The 22,534-nt window shown below is 37.6% G+C and overlaps 1 protein-coding gene across 1 annotated transcript in view; it reads right to left on the minus strand.

Annotated features, from left to right (window-relative positions):
• The window catches only part of SUCLG1 (succinate-CoA ligase GDP/ADP-forming subunit alpha), a 39,281-nt gene that overhangs the window by 13,666 nt on the left and 3,081 nt on the right, over window positions 1-22,534 (minus strand). The window contains exons 2-7 of the mRNA XM_012774260.3: window positions 18,944-19,047; window positions 13,836-13,952; window positions 10,850-11,062; window positions 10,660-10,717; window positions 1,837-1,920; window positions 216-367 (exon numbers count right to left, since the gene is read on the minus strand). Of these exons, the coding sequence (XP_012629714.1) occupies window positions 216-367; window positions 1,837-1,920; window positions 10,660-10,717; window positions 10,850-11,062; window positions 13,836-13,952; window positions 18,944-19,047 (728 nt within the window). The remainder of the gene's footprint in view (window positions 1-215; window positions 368-1,836; window positions 1,921-10,659; window positions 10,718-10,849; window positions 11,063-13,835; window positions 13,953-18,943; window positions 19,048-22,534) is intronic.

Here is a 22,534-nt window from a genome sequence, read left to right on the forward strand (position 1 = left end):
GTAGCAAAGTAGAGAATAGGAAAGGGGAGGAGAATCAACCCAGAAAGAGTACAGAATCTTCTGAGTGTCTGGTACAGATGGCCTAGCTTAGGAAGGTTTAATTTTATCTTTCATGTTTTCTTGAAAAATTAATCTTTGAAAACATAAAAATAACTTCTAAAGCCTCTGATAACATTTAAGAGCAAGGAGTTATATTTTTCCAAACCCAAACTTACTGAATTATGTTGCCTCAAAAATTCTGCAGCATTTTCTTCTGCACTACCACCAATTTCACCGATCAATATGATGCCTTCAGTGGCTGAATCGTTCAGAAAGATGTCAAGGCAGTCAATAAAATCTGTTCCATTAAAAGGATCACCTCCAATACCTGAAAAAGTCAAAGAATATCAACACCAGCTGAAAATTTAAGGATAAACTATGGAATTCAGGTCAAGAAATGCTGTTTCAATTGGTTTCTTATTTTACCTACCCCTAATATATTTAAATGTATCATTACTCTTGCATTTAACATTCAAAAATTACATATTTATTTCTGTTCGTAATACTACATGAATGCTAATGGTGGTTGGTTCCTGATACAAACATTAACCTTCTTTTTGTGTTAGCTCCTTTATCAAGCCTATCAAGCCTCTTCCTTCCCACAAAATTATCCTGGATAACACTTTAGAAATGAGCACCGTAAGAAAATGTGTGTTTGTATTGCCTGCTGATGTTATGCGGAAAGAATAAATATTTAACAGAGAAAAGAATAAATATTTAACAAATTTCTTTGTGCAAAGAAACTATCTGATGAGGCATACTGCAGAAAACCACTCCTAAGTTTTTAGACACAAGTGCCTGTGTGTAATAGGATACCGGGTACCCTGATCCCTCTTCCTTTGGATCCAGAGTGGGGATGACAGAGCCTGCATACAGGGATCTCCCACAAGCATTTGACATTTAAGAATGTGTATTTGGGAGGATTAAAGGTAAATGTTCCTTACAGACTGACTGCTTTTTTTTTTAATTACTTTTTATTTTTCTTCTTAGAGATGGGGTCTTGCTCAGTCCTCAGGCTAGAATGCAATGGCATGATCATAGCTCTATCACACTATATTTTCTTGGGCCTAAGATTCAGTTTTGCACATAGAAAGGCTCAATTAATGCTTTTAAAACTGAATTTATGGATTTGGATCTTAAAAATACTCCAAGGCTATATTTTATAATTTATTTTATTATAAAAGATATTTCTGAAAGGTCTAAGGATTTGAAGGAATATTTATAAAAATGAGAAATTTGCCTGGCTTTTGGCAACAAATACTGAAATTATTTTAAAATGTAAAAACTTGCTGGAAGTTTTATGTTTTTAAGCGGGAGGCAGCATGATATGGCAAAAAGAGAGTTTCTGGGGAACTTAACCTTCTTCAACCTCAATTTTCTCAACAGTAAGGTATAATAGCATAACTTTCCAGCTCAGAGGTGCCTTAAGAATAAGATAGAAAATGGTGAAGAATTCAGTAACTGTGACACATTGAACATAATTATAATGATAACAAAAGTCCTAATATGAGGAACCATTTCTTAACAGCAAGAAAAATAAATGGTATTTTCAAGCACCAAGGCTCTCCATGAACCACATGTCCCAAGATGTTTGTTCCTCAAATTGGAAATTAAATCTTGGACCATGAATTTTGAAAATATCCAGAAGAACTTCACACTTAAATTAAATTTGATATCATAGCATATTTTTAACAAAATAGTATCAAAACTTTAATAAATAAAATCAATAATTATTACTATATTCATTCAATGAAGACACTGTACTCTAATAAAATGATTTTAGCAAAAATCCCTCACCAATGCACAAAGACTGTCCCAATCCGACTTGTGTTGTTTGGTGAACTGCTTCATAAGTCAGGGTACCAGATCTGGACACAATACCTGACAGGAAAAGAATTCAAAAATATTAGATTGGAGAGTGGTGAATCAAGATGGCGGACGAGAAACACCGCCAGATAGTGTCTCTGCAGAAAAGACAGATTCTAGCAGAAATTAGAAAAAAAAGAAGCAAGAAGACGAGCATACAGCGGACGAGGGCCGGAAGGAGGGGTACCTGAGACCCCAGGAGACTCCACGGGAGGAGGCTGCGTAGAAGAACTGGAAGCTGAGACCGCCGGAGCAGCCCTGAGACCAGCGGCAAGGGTAGGTGGATTTGCCGTTTCCCTCCCCTGCATTCGGGACTGCTGGTGGGCTCCCCAGCGGGTGGAGAGACCTGCGGACACCAGCCTAGAGACCGGCGTCACCAGCTAGCGGTGAGCCTGTAGTAGACGCGGCACCAGACTCCCAACTCCCTCCCGGCACCTCCGTGTCCACAGACCTGAGCGGCGCGGCAGGCGCCTTATTGCCTCCTCCTCCCCTCCGCCGACCCTACCCGCGGCTACCCAGAGAGACAATACAGCCACCAGCCGGAGACACCTCCAGGGAACAGGACCTTCCCTTTTGGGACCCTACAGCTGACTAAGGGGAACTCAGACTGTGAGCTCCCTACCCGCCAGCCCTCCCAGGTGCTGCTGGCACGGTGTTCCCAGGAGAACGGTGCCGACTCAGAGGCTGAGAGACATAGACCCAGCGTGGGCTCCATGTGGGTGAATTGGAACCGGAACTCCTCTCCCTGGTGGGGATACAGTTTGAACTCTGGGACCCAGAGGTCAGACCTGCAGACCAGATCCCGTGCACCGAGGTCTAGCATTGCCCAGGGCACAGAAAGAATATATGTGAACAGCCTACTGAGGTGTGTGTGCCTTCAGGGACACATCAGTGTCTTAGAGGGCAACCCTCCTCCCAAAGGGAGGCCGTATGCCCAGCCCAGGTGGCGTTCCTGCGCAGGGAACCTCCCGGCTGGCATCACAGTCCGGGGAGGCCTGGTGGCGTGTGGCCTGGCCTCCTGGTAGAGGCCGAGGAGTAGCTGCTGAGTTGGGGAGGGTGGAAAGAAGCCAGGCCCGCTCCAGACTGCGAGTTTCAGACAGCCCCATCCCTTCATGCACACTTCCTAGCTGAGCGGGACCATTCCAGCCCTGCCCTGACAGCTTTTCCTGGAAGCAGAGAACAGAACTTTGACCCCTGCCAACAACATCGGTGGTGCCTGAGGGCAGGCTTACCCAACCAAGCTCCACCCAGAACAAGAGCTGATAACAGGACACAAAATCCAACAGCATAGGCTGTTCCTCCAAGCAAGCGCCACCTACTGACAGAGAAGGCATCCTGCACAGCCTTTTCACGGCACCCACTGACTCAATATACAGGGAGTGGTCGAATCTCACCCACAGACACCACCTAATGGCTCGGAAACTAAACAAGGTGTGTGAATACTCAAAAACCTAAAGGAAAGAAACAACAACTGATCGACATGGGAAGAAATCAGCAAAGGAATTCAGGAAATATGAAGAACCAAACGGAAAACACACCCCGAAAGAGGAGCACCAGCCCTCTAGAAACAGACACCAACCAAAATCAGGCAACAAAAATGACAGAAGAGGAATTTCGTATGTGGATCATAAGAAGACTCACCGAGCTGCAACAACAACTCAATAACCAACACAAAGAAACCGCAAACAGCCTCAAGGACCTAAAACAAAAGTTCACTAAAGAAATAGACACAATGAAGAAAAGTATAACCGAACTCCTGGAAATGAAGAATCAATTCAAGGAACTACAAAATACAGTGGAAAGTCTCAAGAACAGGGTAGATGAAACAGAAGAAAGAATCTGAGACATTGAAGATAACATCCTCCAACTAAATAAAACCGTCACAGAGATAGAGCAGAGAAACAAGAGAAAAGAGCAAAGCCTACAGGAGATGTGAGATTATGTGAAGAAACCTAATGTGAGGCTCATAGGGTTACCAGAAGGGGAAGAAGACAACACTCAAGGCTTGGAAAAGCTATTTGAAGATATAATAGAGGAAAATTTCCCAGGTCTTGCTCAAAATCTCAATATACAAGTTCAAGAAGCTCAGAGGACCCCTGGGAGATTCAATGCAAACAGGAAGACATCACGACATGCAGTCATCAGACTGACTAAAATATCAACTAAAGAGACCCTTCTAAGAGCTATAAGACGAAAGAAGCAAGTGATATACAAGGGAAAGCCAATTCGAATAACACCAGACTTCTCTAATGAGACTTTAAAGCAAGGAGAGACTGAGATCCCATTCTCACTCTTCTGAAACAAAACAATGCCCGGCCTAGAATCTTATTCCCTGCAAAACTAAGCCTCATCTATGAAGGAGAAATAAAGACATTCTCAGACAAGCAAAGTTTCAGAGAATTCACCAAGACAAGACCAGCCCTAAAAGAAGTACTCAAAACACTGTTACGCACAGAACACCGTAATAAAAACTCACGAATATAAAAACAACCAAAACCCAATGATATTAAAGGCCAGATAATACAATGGCTCAAGAGAGAAATCAAAGAAACAACATCCAACCCAACAGAAAGAAGAGTAATCTACCTTACCTATCAGTTCTATCAATAAATGTGAATGGTTCAAACTCTCCACTCAAGAGACATAGGCTGGCTGAATGGATAAGAAAATACAGGCCAAGTATATGCTGTCTTCAGGAAACACATCTAACCTGCAAAGATGCATGTAGACTAAAAGTAAAAGGGTGGAGATCAGTATTCCAGGCAAGTGGAAGCCAAAAGAAGGCTGGTGTGGCAGTTCTAATTTCAGACAATTTAGTTTTTAACCAACAAAAGTAGTGAAAGACAAAGAGGGTCATTATATAATGGTGAAGGGCACACTTCAACAAGAAGAGATAACAATTTTAAATATATATGCACCCAACTTAGGTCCACACAGTCTCATAAGGCAAACCTTACTGAATCTAAGCAAATGGATTAATAGCAACTCCATAATCACCGGAGATTTCAACACCTCACGGACGACACAAGACAGATCCTCCAAACAGAAAATTAATAAAGAAATAATGGATTTAAATAAAACCCTGGAACAATTGGGTCTCACTGACATCTACAGGACATTCTACCCAAAATCCACTGAATATACGTTCTTCTCATCAGCTCATGGGACATTCTCTAAGATTGACCATATCCGAGAACACAAAGTAAATCTCAAGAAATTTAAAAAAATAGAAATCATACCATGTACCTTCTCAGATCACAGTGGAATAAAACTAGAAATCAACCCTAACAGAAACTCACATTGCTACACAAAAACGTGGAAATTAAACAAACTCCTACTAAATGATTACTTCATAAATGAAGAAATCAGGATGGAAATTAAAAAATTCTATGAAGAAAACGACAATGGAGAGACAAGTTATCAACTCCTCTGGGACACAGCTAAAGCAGTTCTGAGAGGAAAGTTTATCTCCATAAATGCCTATAACCAAAAGACAAAAAGATCACAAATAGACAATCTAACGAAACGACTCAAAGAGCTGGAAAAAGAAGAACAGACCAACCCCAAACCCAGCAGAAGAAGGGAAATCAACAAGATCAAATCAGAACTAAATGAAATTAAAAACAGGGAAGCTATTCAAGAGATCAATAAAACAAAAAGTTGGTTCTTTGAAAAAATAAACAAAATTGACACACCATTGGCTAAGCTAACAAAAAGCAGAAAAGAGAAATCTCTAATAAGCTCCATCAGGAACAAAAAAGGAGATACCACGACTGATCCCAAAGAGATACAAGATACAATTTATGAATACTACAAAAATCTTTATGCACACAAACTGGAAAATGTGGAGGAAATGGACAAATTTCTAGAAACACACAGCCTCCCTAGGCTCAACCAGGAAGAAATAGATTCCCTGAACAGACCAATCTCAACAGCTGAAATAGAAACAGCAATTACAAATCTCCCTAAAAAGAAAAGTGCCGGTCCAGATGGTTTCACACCTGAATTTTACCACACTTACAAAGAAGAACTAGTACCTATCTTGCAGAAACTATTCCACAACATCGAGAAGAACGGAAACCTCCCCGACACCTTTTATGAAGCGAATATTACTCTGATACCAAAACCAGGAAAGGATGCAACAAAAAAAGAAAACTACAGAACAATATCCCTAATGAATATAGATGCAAAAATTTTCAACAAAATCTTAGCTAACCGAATCCAGACACTTATCAAAAAAATAATCCATCACGACTAAGTGGGCTTCATCCCAGGGATGCAGGGATGGTTCAACATACGTAAATCCATAAATGCAATTCACCACATAAACAGAAGCAAAAACAAAGACCACATGATTCTTTCAATAGATGCAGAAAAAGCTTTTGACAAAATTCAACACCCTTTCATGATACGAACACTTAAGAAAATAGGCATAGAAGGGACATACCTGAAAATGATACAAGCCATATATGGCTTGTATCCAAAAGCCAACATCATACTGAATGGGGAAAAATTGAAATCATTCCCACTTAGAACTGGAACCAGACAAGGCTGCCCTCTATCTCCACTTCTGTTCAACATAGTGCTGGAAGTCTTGGCTACAGCAATCAGACAGGAAAATGGAATTAAAGGTATCCAAATAGGGGCAGAAGAGATCAAGCTTTCACTGTTTGCTGATGATATGATATTATATTTAGAAAACCCCAAAGAGTCAACCAAGAAACTCCTGGAACCGATCAATGAATTTAGTAAAGTCTCAGGATACAAAATCAATACACAGAAATCAGAGGCATTCACATACGCCAACAACAATCTAATTGAGAACCAAATCAAAGACTCAATTCCCTTCACAAGAGCAACAAAGAAATTAAAGTACCTAGGAATATACTTAACCAAGGAGGTAAAAGACCTCTACAGGGAGAACTATGAAACACTAAGGAAGGAAATAGCAGAGGATGTAAACAGATGGAAATCCATACCATGCTCGTGGATTGGCAGACTCAACATCATCAAAATGTCTATACTACCCAAACTGATCTACAGATTCAATGCAATACCTATTAAAATCCCATCAGCATTCTTCACAGATATAGAAAAAATAATTTTACGCTTCGTATGGAACCAAAGAAGACCCCGAATATCAAGAGCAATTCTAGGCAACAAAAACAAAATGGGAGGCATTAACTTGCCAGATATCAAACTATACTACAAAGCTGCAGTAATTAAATCAATATGGTATTGGCACAAAAATAGGAATATTGACCAGTGGAACAGATGTGAGAATCCTGATATAAAACCATCCTCATATAGCCATCTAATCTTTGACAAAGCAGACAAAAACATACGCTGGGGAAAAGAATCCCTTTGCAATAACTGGCGCTGGGAAAACTGGATAGCCACCTGTAGAAGGCTAAAACAGGACCCACACCTTTCACCTCTCACAAAAATCAACTCACTCTGGATAACAAACTTAAACCTAAGGAAGGAAACTATTAGAATTCTAGAGGAAAAAGTTGGAAACACTCTCCTAGACATCGGCCTAGGCAAAGAGTTTATGAAGAAGTCCCCAAAGGCAATCACAGCAGCAACAAAAATAAATAAATGGGACATGATCAAACTACAAAGCTTCTGCACAGCCAAAGAAACAGTCATGAAAGTAAACAGACAACCTACAGAATGGGAGAAAATTTTTGCATCCTATGCATCCGATAAGGGACTGATAACTAGAATATACTTAGAACTCACGAAAATCAGCAAGAAAAAATCAAATAACCCTATTAAAAAGTGGGCAAAGGACTTGAACAGAAACTTTTCTAAAGAAGACAGAAGAATGGCCAACAAACATATGAAAAAATGCTCAACATCTCTAATCATCAGGGAAATGCAAATCAAAACCACAATGAGATATCACTTAACTCCAGTGAGAATGGCCTTTATCAAAAAGTCTCCAAACAATAAATGCTGGCGTGGTTGCGGAGAGAGAGGAACACTCCTACACTGCTGGTGGGACTGCAAACTAGTTCAACCTCTGTGGAAAGCAATATGGAGATACCTTAAAGCGATACAAGTGAATCTACCATTTGATCCAGCAATCCCATTGCTGGGCATCTACCTAAAAGATCCAATGACACTCTACAAAAAAGACACTTGCACTCAAATGTTTATAGCAGCACAATTCATAATTGCAAGGCTGTGGAAACAGCCCAAGTGCCCATCAATCCAAGAATGGATTAATAAAATGTGGTATATGTATACCTTGGAGTACTATTCAGCTCTAAGAAACAATGGTGACATAGCACATCTTATATTTTCCTGGTTAAAGCTGGAACCCATACTATTAAGTGAAGTTTCCCAAGAATGGAAAAACAAGCACCACATATACTCACCAGCAAATTGGTATTAACTGAACAGCACCTAAGTGGTCACATAGGTACTACAGGAATAGGGTATAGGGCAGGTGGGAGGGGGGAGTGGGGCGGGTATATACATATATAATGAGTTAGATGTGCACCATCTGGGGGATGGTCATGCTGGAGACTCAGACTTGTGGGGGGGAGGTGGGAAAATGGGCATTTATTGAAACCTTAAAATCTGTACCCCCATAATACTCCAAAATAAAAAAAATAAAAATATTAGATTGTATTTATATTATAGACTATCATATAGTAAACTAAATTACAAATACTTTTAGTAACATGGGTATATATAAAATTCAGTCCATGATTTGCTATACAAATCAACAATATATTTAAACGATGAAATAAGAAAAAGCTTAAATCAAAGCAAATAAGAGTCAATGCAGTCAGTCACTCCATATATAACATTCGATTACCAGATATACAATTTTATTAGCTGTCATTAACACAAACTGGAAAGCCACTGTACTATTATACTGCTATCATATTACATTATACCCCATTCAGAAATATTCAAGGGACTAAAAAATCCTTCCCTTCCCTAAACTCTTAACTCAAGGATCTGAAGTCAACAAAGCCACTGAGACTATTAGTAATGGCATCAAAATAGGAATAATTAGTACAAATAACCATCTTTCCCTCTTCACCCCTTCAAAAGTCTCGTACTGTCACATATTTTTTTTAGATAAATATTTAAGGGGAAAAAAAGTTCTTTTTGAAAGGAATTACAAGCAGTTTCCCAGAGGCCTGTCCCATCAAGTGTTATGGCCATTTACAGGGTCAAGATCTAAAGGACTTCCCTGAATTTCTCTTACTTTTTAATTTTTTTTAGGTTTATGGGCACCTTAGAAAGCTGAACAATGATTAGAGAGGAAACTCAGCACAGAGTACTCCCCCTTCCATGTTCATCTCAATACTATAGCAGGAACTATTCAAAGCAGATCAAGGGTATAAGTAAAATCCAAATACGTACAAGAGCATTGGTGACTATGTGGATCAGGTCCCACTGACACTCAGATAGCCTATAAAGCTCCCTGTAACCTCCCTCATAAGTGAATTTACCAAGTCCACACTGGCAGCAGAGCTGATAGCTCTAAAAGATGTTAGTAATAAAGAAAAATCACAATCTTTAACCCATTTCTGTAAACTACACAACTGACATTCACCCACTATAATGATTATTCTTATTTAGCATTAGCAGTCATGGCTTATAGACAAAAACACTGTAACCAGTTATTATTGTGGGGAAACAACATAGCTTAATGAAAGTTAGGTATAAAGAGTCTAAAAACAGGCATAATGTGGCTAACTTTGAAATATTAATTTGTCTATTTTCTTGAGGAATTAACCAAATAGCAGTTCATTTTGGGAAAATGTATTTTCCCAAAACATTTTGAGAAAGTTTACGATATCCAAGAAGGCAAAGTAATTTTTGGACAGGATATAAAAACACTAACACTAAAAATATTGACATCACATATATCTGACAAACAACTTTTATCCAGAATATTTATAAAACTCCAATACTCAACAATAAAAAGACACACAACCCAACAAAAAATAATGGGCAAAAATTTTGAAAAGATACTTCACAAAAGACCTATAGGCACAGGAAAAGATACTGTATCAGGAACACTCAAATATAAACCACAATGAGATGCCATTTCACTTCCAGTAGAATGGCGAAATTTAAAAATACTGACAATACTAAATGTTTGTGAAATGTGGAGCAATTGGAACTCTCCTATGTTGATGGTGAGAATATAAAACAATAGTCACTTCAAAGAACTATTTAGCTATTTCTTAAAAAATTGAACATACTCAATTCTATGGCTTAGCAATTCCATTCCTCTGTATTTGAGTAAGATAAATGAAAGCAGGTCCACAAAAATAAAAAACCTGTGCACAAATGTTCACATAATTCTTATTCATAAGGCTCAAATATGGAAACAACCCAAATATTCATTAATGGGAGAATGGATAAACAAACTGTGGTATAATCATATAATAGAATACTACATAACAATAATATTACTTAGCAATGACATGAAATTAACTGCTAATGCATGGGAACACAGGGAAGAATCCACAGAGTACTGAGCAGGAAAAAAATCTTTTTAAAAAGCCCCAAAATATTCACTGATTCTGTGGAATTATAATTGTTTCTCAAATAAACTCACTGTATTTAGGATATAGAATCAATCTACTACAAAACTTCCTTGGCAAATTCTACTAAAGTTAAATTCATTAAAATAAACTTGATCTGCAGTCACAAATTCTCTTTGTGAGTTTTGAGAGTTTAGAGCAAAGAATTTTTATAAGAAAGTGACATACTCACCAATTCTTCCTTTCTTGTGAATATGGCCAGGCATGATGCCAATTTTGCATTCTCCAGGCTGAAAGAAAATAAACCATAGTTTCAGAAAAGGGGAAAAAAAAAAAGCCACACAAACATACTGGGACTGATTCAAAGCTGTTTAGCCTTGTGAGAGGCTAAATCTGGACTTCTTTTTATTTTTTGCACTCACATTGATGATTCCAGGGCAGTTTGGACCAATTAGTCTTGTCTTTCCCTGGCGCAGCAGTTTGTGCTTGACTCGTACCATATCCTGCTGTGGGATACCTTCGGTAATACACACAACCAAGGATATTTCTGCCTCAATAGCTTCATTAATGGCAGCAGCAGCAAAAGGCGGAGGAACATAAATGACAGAAGCTGTTGCTCCTGTTTGTTCTTTGGCCTAAAACATTAACAATGAAGCACGTTATTATTGGTTAAGTCATAAACATTGTAAAATAAATTCAATACCATGATTTTAATAATGTCTTAGGGTCAGAAAAGGATACCACCAGGATATACAGGATGTCTTCATTCTTCCCATTCTCAAGTTCACTACACTGTCAGAAAACAGCAGAATCAAGCATAGCCTCTGTCCCTTCTGAATTCCACTGTGAACTGAAAAGTTGTGACATCTCACTCCTTCAGGTTATGACATGTCAGTAAATCTGAATGCACTGCCTGATTTGTGTATGTGTCCCCTCACTCCTGTGACAAGTTCAATTTTATTTTACACCAGTCTCATGCTGACCAAGATACTATACCACCTATTCAATACCAAAGACCCTGCATCTCCTTAGGAAAACAAGGACTAAGTAAGCCTCCAAGTGCTTAGAACTCAGCTCTTAAATGTCTGTTTAAAAATATATCATATACTTGATAAATATTATCAACAAATAGGAAAAATGAAGTTTTTCACCTGACAATTTTTACTCCAAACACACATTTATTAGAAAGAAACATATCAAACTAAAATGTGCATGCATAAACAGCCATGAAATAAGAATGTGGGTTAAATAAGCATTGGGTTCTTTCTATTGCTATCACCTTTCACGATGTAAGACACTTAGAGAATATCAATTTGACCACCATTCTCTCTGTGGACATTAGCTTGCATTTGGTCTTTGCATGCTCTCTGCAAATATCAATATCAATATGGATGTATCCTTCTTCCAACCTCTATGTGAGGTCATTTCTCTTCTACTGTAATGGAGGCTCCTTGAAGACAGAGACCACAATCTCTGACTCTCCAAGAATAGCAGCTATTTTGTAATAGGCCCTGTAAAAGGGCTCTATGTAGTTCTCAGTTAAGGCTCCATCACAAACCTGAATGCAGAGTTCCCTATTTTTACAAATCAAGATGCCAAAGCCAAGAGATGTGAAATAATTGCACAAGGTCACATAACTAGGAAGTGGCAAAGATTTAAACTTAAGTGTATTTGATTCCAAAGTGTCCATTCTTTTCAGTTACAGCAGATTGCCTCCCCATAAATGTTAAAAATGTAACTTAATCAAGATACAAATCAAAACATTTTAGAAGGCTATGCAAGGATTTGACAATGGATACAACAAATACTAAGCTACAGAACATACAAATATAACTAGAAGACTAGGCAGAAGTAAAAAAGTGTCTTTGAGAATCACCCCTGAATGACTCCTCACATACCCAAATACTGAGGAGCTTTCTCTACTGCATCCCTAATAAAAGAGTGACAGTGAAAAAGTCAAATGATGCTAATAGATCATCTATAAATGAGGCTAAGGGTTAAAAATATTTTTTTTAAAACTCTGACAGTATCTGTCAAAGAACTTATAGAATATTCCAAATGCCACATCTATTCTTGTCACTATGAATAATAAATGAATTGCTTAGCAACACAAACTTTCTTTAAAAGAAAGTAAAAAAGGCCCATGACAAAAGAAAAGTCTATCTACCTAAAGCAATTCTGAAAAAACATCTCTCTATATTTTGAGGTCATAAGGTTAGCCATAATAGAATTTATAATTTGTAACTTTTTTTACTTTTAAAAAATACAGCACATTTAAAACACAAATACACATATATAGTACATCCTATCTTAAAGTTTAAAGTAAAATGAAAAATCTAAATTTGAAGGATATTTGTTTTTTCCTGCATTTTAGGATTAAGAGTACAAATTAACCTCAATTTGATTACTATTCGGAAAAGAGATTAAATCCATAAATGTGTACTTTAAAAAATACAATACTTTAAAACATACCTGAAAACTATGCAGAAGAGTGGAGAGGTACACTTAAGGATTAATCAATACATCAACACTAAATACTAAATTTATTTACTAGATTTTATTAAATACCCAAGTGTTTGCACTACAGTTTCTTTTAAAATACTATTATTTTTGTATATGTTCACATAAGAGTAGAAAGAGAATAAACGAATGTACAGCGAGCATAAATTAGCTCTCTACAGAAGCAAAATCCAAAGTATGGAAAACACTATGAAATTTAACTTTACTTACCTTTGTTATCACCTGAATTTTTACAATAAGCACATATTAGTTTTGTAACAAAGAATTAAAGTTTAATTTAAAAATCATTTTAAAAGTATTATTAAGAAATCAGCAATTTGGGGAAGAGATTAGGCCCCTGTGATGTGTCAATCTGATTCTACAATTCATTTTGTTTGCATAGGTCCACACTCTTTATTTACTCTGAGCCATCCTAAGTCTGCCACTTATCAGCTGGGAGACCATAGTCAAGACCCTTAATCTCTTTGCACTAATAATATTCTTGTCTTTAAAATGAGGATGACCACAGCACCTCCATAAGAGGGTTATGGTGAGGGTTGAATAGGGCAATGTGTATGAAACACCTAGCACAGTGCTGCTACACAGTCCATACTCAGTAAGAGTTAAGAAGTGGTTACTGACATTTGTACTACCAACACATTGGAAGGAATGGATAACAAGCCAAACAGAAGCCGGGCCACAGTACTTCTTCCCTTAATAGTTAGTGATGCATATCTATAAGCCAAAATGACACGCTGGTTTTTACTGTGATTGAAATTTCTCTAGGTTACTGAATTTTAAAATAACAAGTGACTCTCCCAAAAAGGACACAATTAAGATCTCTGCCCAAAGAAAGCTCACTCTTCCTCTGCTTTTCTTTTCTGGCCAAACTCAGATGCCATTAATTACCTCCTTCACAGTATTAAAGACCGGTAAGCCCAGATGTGTCTGGCCGCCTTTCCTTGGAGTGGTTCCTCCAACGAGTTTGGTGCCATACTCCAATGCCTGCTGGCTATGAAAGGTGCCCTGAGGGGAAAAAGCATAAGACCCTTGAGAAAATGCAAACTGGGAAGCCTAAGAGGAAGCAAAGGCAATCTTAGCAATTTAGGAAAAGAAAAACAAATAGGTTTTACTCCCAAACAATAACATACATCTAACATTCCTGCCAACTTAATAAACACAGCTTTGAACCTTGAAGCAAAAGCACTCTGTAAAGCCAAAATAGCTATAAAAAAGGGTTCCTGTTTTCAAACTTGGCTGATGATCAAACATACCCCGGTGTCTACTTAGAAGAATATCTCCTTTTCATTGTTTCTCAGCAATCTGTGTCCTCACACCCCTCTTTACATAGTTTAAAATCCATGGTAGATCATTATACTCACACAACAACCTTGGCTCTCTCTCACCTCAGCTTATACATCTGGCAAAACTACAACCTGGGTTAAATCCAATTTTCTACTTATTCTAAGATTGCACCAGTACAACCAAACAGTGGCCAGGAAAAAACCCAAAACCACAAAGTTATTCTAACTGGCCTCACTTTCAATTAATGATCACTGACCTTATGTGAGCTTTTAACACTGCCCAGTCAACATCCTGTATTTCCTTATCCATTCATTTTCCATCCTCAACCTCAGATATATTGACATTTTGGACATGATTCTTTCTTATGGGTGGTCATCTGGTGCTTTGTAGGATATTTAGTAGCAGCCCTGGCTTCTACCGATTAGATGCCAGTACCATACCCTCTCCCCTACCCCATCCAGGTGTGACAACAAAAAATGGCTCCAGAAATTGAAAAATGCTTTTTCACTAGGCTTCTGGGGCTTCACTTCCCCTGGTTTTCTTCTTCTCTTTCTCTGTCTCCTTAGATTTCTTTTCCATCTACATTCATGCCCTTGGAGATGTCATCCCTTATCATGACCCTCCCATACACATACAGATATACACACTGCACATATCTACCTGAGATCTTTGCCTTAAACTCCATACTCACATTGTCAACTGCTTACCTGACATTTCCACTTGGAGAACTAATAGATATCTCAAACTCAACATGCCCATAACTGAGTTTCTGAGCACTCTCCTCCCGTCTATCCCATCTCAGTTCATGACAGCTCTACTCCTTACTAGACCAAAAATACTGAAGTCATTCTTTATTCTTCTCTTTCTCTTATATCCCGTATTAGATCCATTAGTAAATCTTATTGCTCTACATTCAAAACACATTTGACAACTTCTCCCCTTTCTACACCTTGGCATAAGTCTCCTCAACCCTTGAAGGATCATTGCCTTTATTCCCTTTCAATCTAATCTCCACAGCAGCCAGAGTGATCCTGTTAAAACATAAGGAAGATCATGTCACTCTGCTCAAACACTCTGATTATTTTAGATTTCAATCATAGTAAAAGCCTAACTCCTTAACTCTCTGTCCTACAGATCAATACACAACCTGCCTCTCCACCCGAGATCCCCATATCTGCCTGCTTCATTTCACTCTGGCCACGCTGGCTTTGCAGGTTCCACACACAGCAGGCACATGGCTGCCTCATGGCCTCAATGTGCCCTCTGTAGAATACACTTCTCTCAGATATCCATTTTGTTCACTCCCACATCTCCTTTGGATCTTGACTCAGAGGTCAGTCACCCTGACCACCTGATATAAAATCCCCACCCCACCCCCCATTCCTGACCACCATGACTCCACCCACATATGCACACTCCTCATTTCCTTGGTTTATTTTTTCCATAGCAATTATATTAATACTTTCTAACATATCATCTATCCATTGATTTTGATGTAGTTCTCTACCACCCACTACTAAAATGTAAATTCCTCTGAAGACAGTGATTTCTGTTTATTTTGTTCATTGCAACATGGCACATAATCAACACATTACATATAGTAAGTACTCAATAGTTGTTGAAAAATGAATGGATCTATGTGGCCATTCAATGACCTAAATATGCTGACTCAACTATTCACATTCTATTAAAGGCATAAAAATTGAGGCCTTAAAAAGGATATCAGAAATTTTCTGATTCAAATTCTTTTTCAAAATAAGAAATTTGGCCCTAAGCCTGTTAACTGACTTGTCTAAAGTCAGGCACAGAGTTTTATAAAGAACCAGAGGCCAATACTTTCTCTCTTAAAACACAGTATTATTCAAAGTGTGTTCTGCAGACTCTTGCTGGTCTGCAATGAAATAAAAGCAAAAAGAAAATGACAAAAAAAAAGAAAAAGGAAGGAAGGAAGTAAAAGGAAGGAAGAAGGGAGGAAGTAAAGAAAATCTAATAAAAAAAACAAAATGAAAAGTGAAAATGTTTGCAAACATAGCAGTACATTATTGCTGTAACTTCTGTATTTTATAAAAGGATCAAACCACATTACATTGGTCTTTCACTCCAGATGGTTTTAGACTACACTGCCAGGTAAATTCAAACGGACGCGATTTTAGTTCTAATAGAGGGCTAACCAGGAATAACATTTCCATTGAAAATAAGCTTATTTTCCTTAGTTTTCCCATCATCACCAGCCAGTACAGTTAGGAATAGGAATAATTTTAGCAGCTCATAAAAATCACTAAAAGAAATAAGATAGCACCCATTGGAAATCTGCATTGCTGAAATCTACTTACAATACAAATATTTTTCATTCATATGTGGAACAACATGCGCACTGAAAAAATGAACTGAGACAAAATGCAGAATTCCTGCGGACATAAGCTCTAAATTTCACACCTCATCATTACCTCTATAATAACTGAATCTGAATCAACAAATCTGAGGCAATTATGGCTCTCAATTACAAAAACAAAAGCAAAACCATGGAAAGTGAATGGGAAACAAGGTAATTGCTGGTAAATAAAAGACACTGAAACCAACCTTGGACTTAAATATTTAGGTAAACCATCACCTAATTTAGGAAGCAGCGATAGTTCTAGATAGTGCTTACGTGTGGATGATGGTTCTTACAGAAAAGCTTAGAGATTAAAATGTCGTAAGATCATATAAAGTTTAGCAAATAGAAAAACAAAATCATACATAATAAGCTTATATGGGGAATTTGAGTTAATTAAGCATTTGACTATATGCTAATAATACTAATATATAACCAAAAAACAAGCTGAATGTTAATTTGGGTGCTGTGGTGTACGCCTATAATCCCAGCTACTCAGGAGGTTGAAGCAGGAGGACTGCTTGAGCCCAGGAGTTTGAGACCAGCCTGAGCAACACAGCAAGATTTCATTTCCATAAAAAGAAATATATTTATACACACACACACATATATATATATATATAAATAAATACACACAAATTTCAGGGTTTTATGTGTGTTTCTTTTCGGGTTGGTGGTGGATTCTTTTTTTTTCTAATAGCCTACCATTGACTGGAATTTTTTTTAAGAGAATAGAAGAGTAAAAGAAGAAAAAGATAAAAGGTTCACTGCAACTTACATTTGTGTGCCCAGTTATTTCAGGAAAAAGTCAAAAAAAGTCAAAAGCAAACGAATATTTTACATGAAACAATCTGCTAGCCAAATTTATTTTTTTTAAAACAGAACTGTATAGTTTTAAAACAATTCCAAACATTTCTAAAACAGAAGTTATAGAAATGTAGATATTTAGCTATCATCTTTTAGATCAAGGCTTAGCAAACTATAGCCTATAGGATTTAGTTTTGTAAATTAAGTTTTATTGGAACAGGCATGTCTATTCATTGACATATTTTCCATGGCTGCTTTTGCTGTTACAATGCTGTTGTTGAGTAGCTGTAACAGAGACTGTATTAACACCCTAAGCTTAAAATTTTCACAATCTGGCCTTTTATAGAGTACGTTTGCTGACCTCTGCTCTAGATAACCAACATACTGTAGAATTGGCAGGACAATTATTTTAATTAAAGAAAAATCATTAACTTAAAATTAGCACAAAAAAAATTAAATGCTTTTATTTTGCCATACATCCTTTAATAATGAAGAAAGGAATATTTTGGTTAAGACACGTGATTATGTTTTAACTGATTTGGTAGTATTCCATCATTTAAGAAATTCTGTGCATCTACCATGGTGGAAGTATAAATTTGGTCAAATGTTTTAAACGGCAATTTAGTATAAGCTATTAAAATTTTAAATACACAGAAACTTTGACATCCAATTTTACTTTTAAAAATCTATTTTATAGATATATGCTCTATATACTTATAATGTTATGTAAATATTAATACATATAGTTCTGTAGAATAAACTCTGTAAAATACACATTATATAAGACACTATATTTGTAGGTGCAAGAAAAATATCTGGAAGGACACATGCCAACTTACTAACAGAAGGAATTCCTGTGGAATAGGTGGTAGGGAATAGGGAAAGGAGATTCCTATGTTGCATTTTATTGCAAAATTACATCACTGATATATTTAAAATTATGCAGATTCTATGATGTTGACAGAAGAGAGAGAGAGAGAGAATGACTATAAATGAATAAGAACAAATTAAAACACTTTAGGCAATTCTACCTGCTCATCTTAGACCACTGCCACAGAGAAAGTATAAGATGGCATTCAGTGTTGTGCTGGTTCTACTGCCAGTCTCACTTTTAATGAGCTTCTCTGGGTTTGAGCATTTCTCTACAATGAATGTGGATTCTCTGTTTAACTATATATATATATTTTGTAAAAGACCCAAATACAAGTAACCTACTTTACTTGGTGCTTAATCAAAGAAACAGTGATCCATTCCAATGTTGGAGGAAAACCAACCAGTAATGCTGTACTTGCTGAAAGACAGTATGTGGTTTTTCCAATACAGTATACTTTCAGGGATTTTAAAGGTATATTTAAACACAATTTTCATCTTAAAGATACCTAACTTCCTTCTAAGATACAACCCCACTGTTGTACAATATAGTTTACTGCAACAATCATGCTATTAATTTTGTGATATCAAAAGCAAAAAGCAGTTACATCTTTTTATATCTCAAATCTACACTTTAAAATAAAAATCTAGATATACATACCTGCTTACCAGTGAAACCCTGGCAAATAACCTTCGTATTTTTATCAATACAGATATGTTTCCGTGAAGCTGTGTAGGAAGAATGCCGAATTCCATTCTGTTGCACTGAGAAGTAAAGAAAATATGACACATTGAGGGAACAGACAGGTCCAGATTTCACCATTACCATCCAAGAGGGGAGTGTTTGTTCTATGCACAGAACTGCTGGTAACTGACAGCTGTGTTCTTGGACTATACTATGCTGAACAAGGGGTCAAGTTCTGGCCCAGTGGGCATAGCTAAGCACCTGACCCTCGGCCAGTGGACACCACAACAGGAATTTATGGCCTGAGACCCTACTGTCACTGAGCTATACAACAGACTCCAACCTAGTCAGTGCTCAAGATCTACTCTTGCCCTTAACGCCCTGTTCTCCCAGCTGGACACCCACAACCACAATACTTGTGCAAGAGCTGTACTATATTTCCTTTCCTCCACTGCTGCCATTCCTGACTAGTGGCAGTGTCTGCTCCTCCAGTCCCTCCCATTCCTAGAATCTTCAATAAATGGTCCATCCATCATGAGTTTTCAGACCAGAATGTAGAAGATTTGATTACAAGATCAGATGACAAAATCAGAATCTCTAGTCTTTAGAATTTCATATTTGCTAAAGGAAACTACTTCTTTTTATAAGTAAAGTTTGGTCCTCCACAACTACTCATATACTCACTAACTTAAGAAAAGAGATCGAATGGTTCACTTCTCCTTCTACAAGGGTAGGAGTAACCTTAAGAAAAGACGAATCTGCCTATGTCCCTAAAGCATGGCTTCAATAACACACCAACCTTCTCCTAGTAACTCCAAATCTCCTGGACCAACTCTATAAAGCTCAAGATTTCACAACACCAGATCTTTGGTGCTCGTAAAAACCTGATCAGAAGTGTGATATATAACAGCTCACCTCCCAGTCTCCTAGCCCATTAGTAGGGCTCAGTCTGTGCAACAACACCCCTGACAGTCTACAGCATCTAATGAAGTAGATCTTGAGAAACCTCTAGTGTATTTTAGTGGGTATGTATGTCCTCATGCACATGCAATCTCCACATCTATTCACCAGGCCCAGACTCATTCAGACCCAGTTTCAGATAAGCTAGAACTAATAGACTATCATTACCTTAAAGGCAAGCTCAAAATATGCATTCAGAGAGAAGAAAGTGAGATAACAATCTGTCTTGACAAGAAACCTGTATGATGCCAGACAACGTTATCATTGATACTAAAATGAGAGGATGTTAGAACAATCAAGTACATATACCAGTTCCTGGGATTGTCATGGCCATTCATTTATTCAGTCAAGATTTGAGAAGCATCTACGCCAAGCCACAATGCCAAGTGTCAAGGATAGTGGTAAATAATATACTCCCAGACTTTAAAGAGCACATAATCTATCTGAACTGACATGCTAGTGGGCCATTACAGCATGATGTGAAAAGCCTGGGGCTGGCTACCAGGAAGAATTTTCTGATGGTGAAGGCTATGGCTGTGACATCCTGGGCATCCTTCAATAGATGTGGTGGTGTCACCTTCTCTTCAGGTTCTTAGAGGTTGGCCAGCCTAACCTTGGGACTGTGTTCCCCGAGCAGCTGAGAACACTGTTCCAACAATGAGACAGGCCTTGACCTGTTTATGTTCTGCCACTCACCAGTCATGCAACCCAGGGCATTTCTTTTGATCTCCCTTAGCCTTAGTCTCCCTGTCTGTAAATGGAATAACAGATACCTATAAGGAGGCTGTGATGTTAATAAAAGATGATGCCTGTAAACTGGGTAACAAAGTGCCTGGTATACACACAAAATTGGGATTACAACCCTATATAAGCAAAAAGGTAAAATCTTTTCCTAAATAGAGAGAACATATAATTCATAGTTTAAAATCGAATAAATCCAATCCGAAATGTTTTATATGTCCTCACGCACATCCTATATGTTTATTTATAAATATGCTAATCCATGTCTATATATAATGTATAGTATGCACAAATATACTTGCAAGTTTTAACATGTGAAACATTTGTAAAGGTGCAGCCTCATTGTAAAAATGGGGATAATAACAATATATACTTCATAGGCCAATGTGAGAATTAAAGGAGTTAATAATATATAGAGCATGTAAAATAGTGTCTAGGGTACAGCAAGTGCTATATCACTAAGAGCTATTTTATTATCATCATTATTACTGATGTAGAATGAGCAGACCAATTTTGCTTTGAGATGTTCATTATGGCAGGCTACCTGTCAGGTGGTAGGGATTCACAGGTGAACAAGACAGACTCAGGCCCTACCCACATGAATCTTCTTGCCCTGTAGGAGAGCTAAACATTAAACAAAGAAGCACACAACTATGAAAGTATTATACAAACTGCAATAAAGACAATGAAGGGCCGGGCGCGGTGGCTCACGCCTGTAATCCTAGCACTCTGGGAGGCCGAGGTGGGTGGATTGCTCAAGGTCAGGAGTTCAAAACCAGCCTGAGCGAGACCCCGTCTCTACCATAAAAATAGAAAGAAATTAATTGGCCAACTAATATATATATATAAAAATCAGCCGGGCATGGTGGCTTGTGCCTGTAGTCCCAGCTACTTGGGAGGCTGAGGCAGGAGGATGGCTTGAGCCCAGGAGTTTGAGGTTGCTGTGAGCTAGGCTGACGTGGCGCCACGGCACTCACTCTAGCCTAGGCAAGAAAGCTAGACTCTGTCTCAAAAAAAAAAAAAAAAAAAAAAAAAAAAAGACAATGAAGGAAAGGAACTGAGTAATCTGAGAGAGATGTGTTTTCAACAGGGGTGACAGATTTGTACCAATCAGTCACATACCGGGTCTTTTTTCCCACAGATAGCAACCACATCATTTACAAGATAGCTGATGGGATTAAGGGTATATTCAAAGAGCTCCTGCCCAGGTGAAACTGAGACCATGACCTTGGATGACCAGTACCACACTCCTAACCAATAATCTCAGATTTGTTCATGAAAGTACTCCTCCTTCAACTCACCTCTCAAACTGTATTCCTATTACTCATTTGTTCATGCATGTACTCATGAATTTAACAAATGTATACTTATTAACCACATGTATTATATTATTCATATGTAATATACAGGCTATTATGGTCCACATCTATAGGACCTTACAATACAGCAGAGTAACTTACCATTCATTCACTTATTCCTAAACCCCAAACAGCCCACTATTCAAATACAAAATTATATATTCATTTAATATTGACTAACAAATAAAGCTTAATAGGCTGTGGGTGCCATAGTTCATCAAATATAAAATACCACTGATTTTGAAGAAGTACTATTAAGTACCAGTAAGAAAGAAAAAACATTGTCAATTTTTGTAAGGTATCAACAATTATAAGACACATCCCAAATTTAGAAATGTTATAATATAAAAAAATGTAGGTATAAGGCCACAAAATGCCTGTCCTTTGGCAAAATGAAATTGTTCCCCTGTAGTTAAGAGAAATTATTTTGAACATTTCCAATTATGTTTATATGGGAAAACAAGTTTGATGTCAAAAAAATAAATAAAATCACTTTCTCATGACTACA

Source organism: Microcebus murinus, chromosome 3, assembly GCF_040939455.1.
Source record: "Microcebus murinus isolate Inina chromosome 3, M.murinus_Inina_mat1.0, whole genome shotgun sequence".
NCBI classification, from domain to species: Eukaryota; Metazoa; Chordata; class Mammalia; order Primates; family Cheirogaleidae; genus Microcebus; species Microcebus murinus.